This window comes from Nanorana parkeri, unplaced genomic scaffold (assembly GCF_000935625.1).
Source record: "Nanorana parkeri isolate BGI_ZX_2015 unplaced genomic scaffold, ASM93562v1 scaffold712, whole genome shotgun sequence".
Classification (NCBI taxonomy): domain Eukaryota; kingdom Metazoa; phylum Chordata; class Amphibia; order Anura; family Dicroglossidae; genus Nanorana; species Nanorana parkeri.
Genome location: NW_017306980.1, coordinates 813,395 through 816,573, shown reverse-complemented (window position 1 = coordinate 816,573; position 3,179 = coordinate 813,395). Strand labels below are relative to the sequence as shown.

At 42.1% G+C, this 3,179-nt stretch overlaps 1 protein-coding gene across 1 annotated transcript in view; it reads right to left on the bottom strand.

Moving 5' to 3' along the window:
* Positions 1-2,470: 2,470 nt before the first annotated feature.
* The window catches only part of WEE2 (WEE1 homolog 2), a 12,847-nt gene continuing 12,138 nt past the window's right edge, over positions 2,471-3,179 (bottom strand). The window contains exon 11 of the mRNA XM_018563933.1: positions 2,471-2,621. Within this exon, the coding sequence (XP_018419435.1) occupies positions 2,471-2,621 (151 nt within the window). The remainder of the gene's footprint in view (positions 2,622-3,179) is intronic.

The following is a 3,179-nucleotide window of genomic DNA, read 5'->3' as shown; positions in this document are numbered from 1 at the left end:
GTGAAGAATAGGCAAGGGTCCTTATAAGTGGTCACCGGTGATGTTCTTTATAAGCTGACAAATTGAATCCCAATACAGTAAATTTTTGGAATTGCCCACATTAGACATCCACTGCAGAAGGTGTCAGATAGCTGAGGAAATGCAAGTTAGCTTAGTTGGAACTCTGTACCATGGTGGCAGGCAACCTTGGCACTCCAGTTGTGGTGAAAATACAAATCCCATCATGCCTTTGCCTGTAGGAGTCATGCCCATGGCTGTCAGTCTTTCAATGCCTCATGGGACCTGCAGTTCAACAGTTGTAGTGCTTAGGTTACCTACTTCTGCTGTACCATCTCATGAGCAATTTGTTGCATGGGAGGGTAGGGATAAAACATGTCAGCCAGAGGTAAAGTTTGGCTGTGTAAACATAAGACCCAGCTCTAATTACCATTCCCCGAGAAGTATAGTCCCTTCTTGGGTTGTCCATGTAGGGTCAACATATGGCGATATAAAAGTCCCTTATGGATAGACTCTCCTATGAGGAGAGACCCCTCTATGCATTTCAAAGGAAACTCAAAAGCTGCTGTTGCTAACCAGTCTCAAAAAGCCAACTCCCTGGTGATACGGAATCCTCTGTTTCAGCACAAGGAGCAGAAGTATGCAGTAAGAATGGTCACAGTGATGGAAGAACAAACACTGATGAAGTTGTAGGGTTAGCATTTTTTGCAAGGGCAACTTGTTTCTTCCCTCTCACCTTGTATCCTTCAAGTCTAGAAAGACAGTTGTCACATGAGCAATATGTCACCAGGAATGAAAGTGGTCACCTGAGCAATATGTCACCAGGGATGTTTTACATGAGCAATATGTCACCAGGAATGACCTGAAAATATACCAAGTCTGACCTATTTTTCTGTATGATTGTTCCAGGTCATTGATCAATTTTCATTGCAGGACAGTTATGACATGGAGACCTGATGGGAGGAAGCAGGGTTCAGGCACTCTAAAAAGTGTCAGACGGGGCCACTAATACTGTAGTTTAAGAGCGAAGATAATTACAAGACAGGCAAGTAGAATACTCCTTTTCCTGGGTAACCTTTAAAGCTGAATTATCGGTAGATATATCTGTAGTATGCGATTATTTTTTTTAATAATGCAAGCAGTGTAAGCACCTGAATTTGTCCTGGTATCAGCCTTTTGTAGTCCTTGTACAGCAGGGCTGGAGCGTGAGGAAGCAGCAGCACAATCAGTTCATGCACTGATGAGAAGCATGCTGATAGAATGGTGAGAGATGAGTTCAGTGTGCCACTTCTATTATCACTGTCCAGTTGCAGGCTGTTGGGCACCCACCACAGCCTGGGCTCAGTGGGTTGAATGGTGGTGGCCATCTACTGGTTTAAAATCCTGCTAGACAGCTCTGATTTAAAAAAGGCAAATTATTGCTGCAAATACCAATTGTTTCTTTTAAGGAGCTATGTATATACTATTTTTGGAAAAAGTTCTGCTTTATGCATTTCATTTTGTGACAGGGTTGCTTTGATCTACCTTTCCATTTGAAAACCAGCAGCGCACAACCTGTGCACGCTGCAAGGCCAAGCAGTTACTGACAGCTCCAGTTCTAGCTCTCAGATGACCCCCCCGTGAGGTTTATAGATTAACAAACCTCTCCTGTTTTCAGCCATTAGTGAATCTGACAAGACTGTACATAGTTCAAATATAAAACAATGTTTCATCTCTTGTCCATGTGTCAAGTTAAACACATTAGAAGTGTATAAAACCATACCAAAAGAACAAAATGTCCAAACAAAAAGAAAATCACTGCTAAATTTGGTCTAGGCATCTAATCGAGGACCTCATGACCCTTTGTCATGAAAGGATTGAGAGAACCCCACAAGAGCCCACTAACTGCAGCCTGACTCCATAACATCCCAGCCTTCTATGACCTGAACACACGCCCGTTCTCTGTCAGGACAATCTGCATTTGCCTTAGGTTCAAGTATGCAGGATAAACCATTATTCAATAAAGGTCAGAATCATTCCTGCACATATTCGCACCCATTGCTGAACCCCACATGCGTCAACCAAAAAAAAAGCCAAAGCTTTCAGACTTAAAATTTTATTTAAAACATACAATAACTTAAAAGTACATTCAAGTAAAATATTACATAAAAACACCAGATCTTAGAAGTGAATTGCATAGCCTAGAATCCAATTTTTCACACAGCATATACAGGACAAAGCAACAGACAAGCTATTCACAAAAAACATGAGAGAAAGGGCAGACAGCAAAGAATAGACCATGCTAGAGCATGTAAGGGTTTTGGCCCATCAGCAGCCATCTTTAAATATTTGGACAGCTCATTACCTCTAGGTTCACACTTTTTTTTTGCTGAGGTGGCCCTACTCAAGTTGTGGAAGACATACAAGCGGAAGAATGCAGGATTGGTGGACTTTCTCTTGGCAGCTGGAAGTTACACAGATGCAGTGGAAATCGCTAATAACCACCACAGTTAAAGCTTAACGAGCGAGTGTTTTTACCCCCAACCAGGCGTTTTCTGCCCCGACAGAAGAGATCCGATTTAGAGGGCAGATCTGTGCATTCATCCTTCCCAGAACTCTGAGCAAGTTTTGCAGCTTTCAGTTCCCTAAAAAGAAAAACAGCAGGTTATACATTTAGCTTTAATATATGATATGTAAATCCTACATTTGTTTTAGTGTTTGGCATCATGTCTCACCATTTAAATGTATTTTTATTACTACAAATTTTCTTATATTGAGATCCTGCCAGTAACTGCTCTTCTGTTACAGCCTGACAAGACTAAGCCATTGCACCTCAGTTTGCAGCTGTGTAGTCCACCTGCTGTGTGCTCCTTCAGTTGGCTGTTGGGCTGCCTGATAGACCAGATAGGCAGCCTAACCGCCAAGGAAGGCAGACAGCAGGCTGTCAATGCTGCAGCAAAATGCAAGGCAGTGGCTTAGGACCAATTTATAAAGTCTAACTGAGCCATATGCAACCACTAGATGGCGCAAAGGGGCATGGGAATATCCCATACTCAACAGCTCCATCTAGTTGCAGTAATGCCATGCCAACAGCATTTACCCAGCATAAGACCGTGTGGAAAATGTACAAATGCCGCCCCCCAATGTGTTCATTGTTACGGATTAAGTGAAATTATAAGTTGTGTATATATATATATATATAT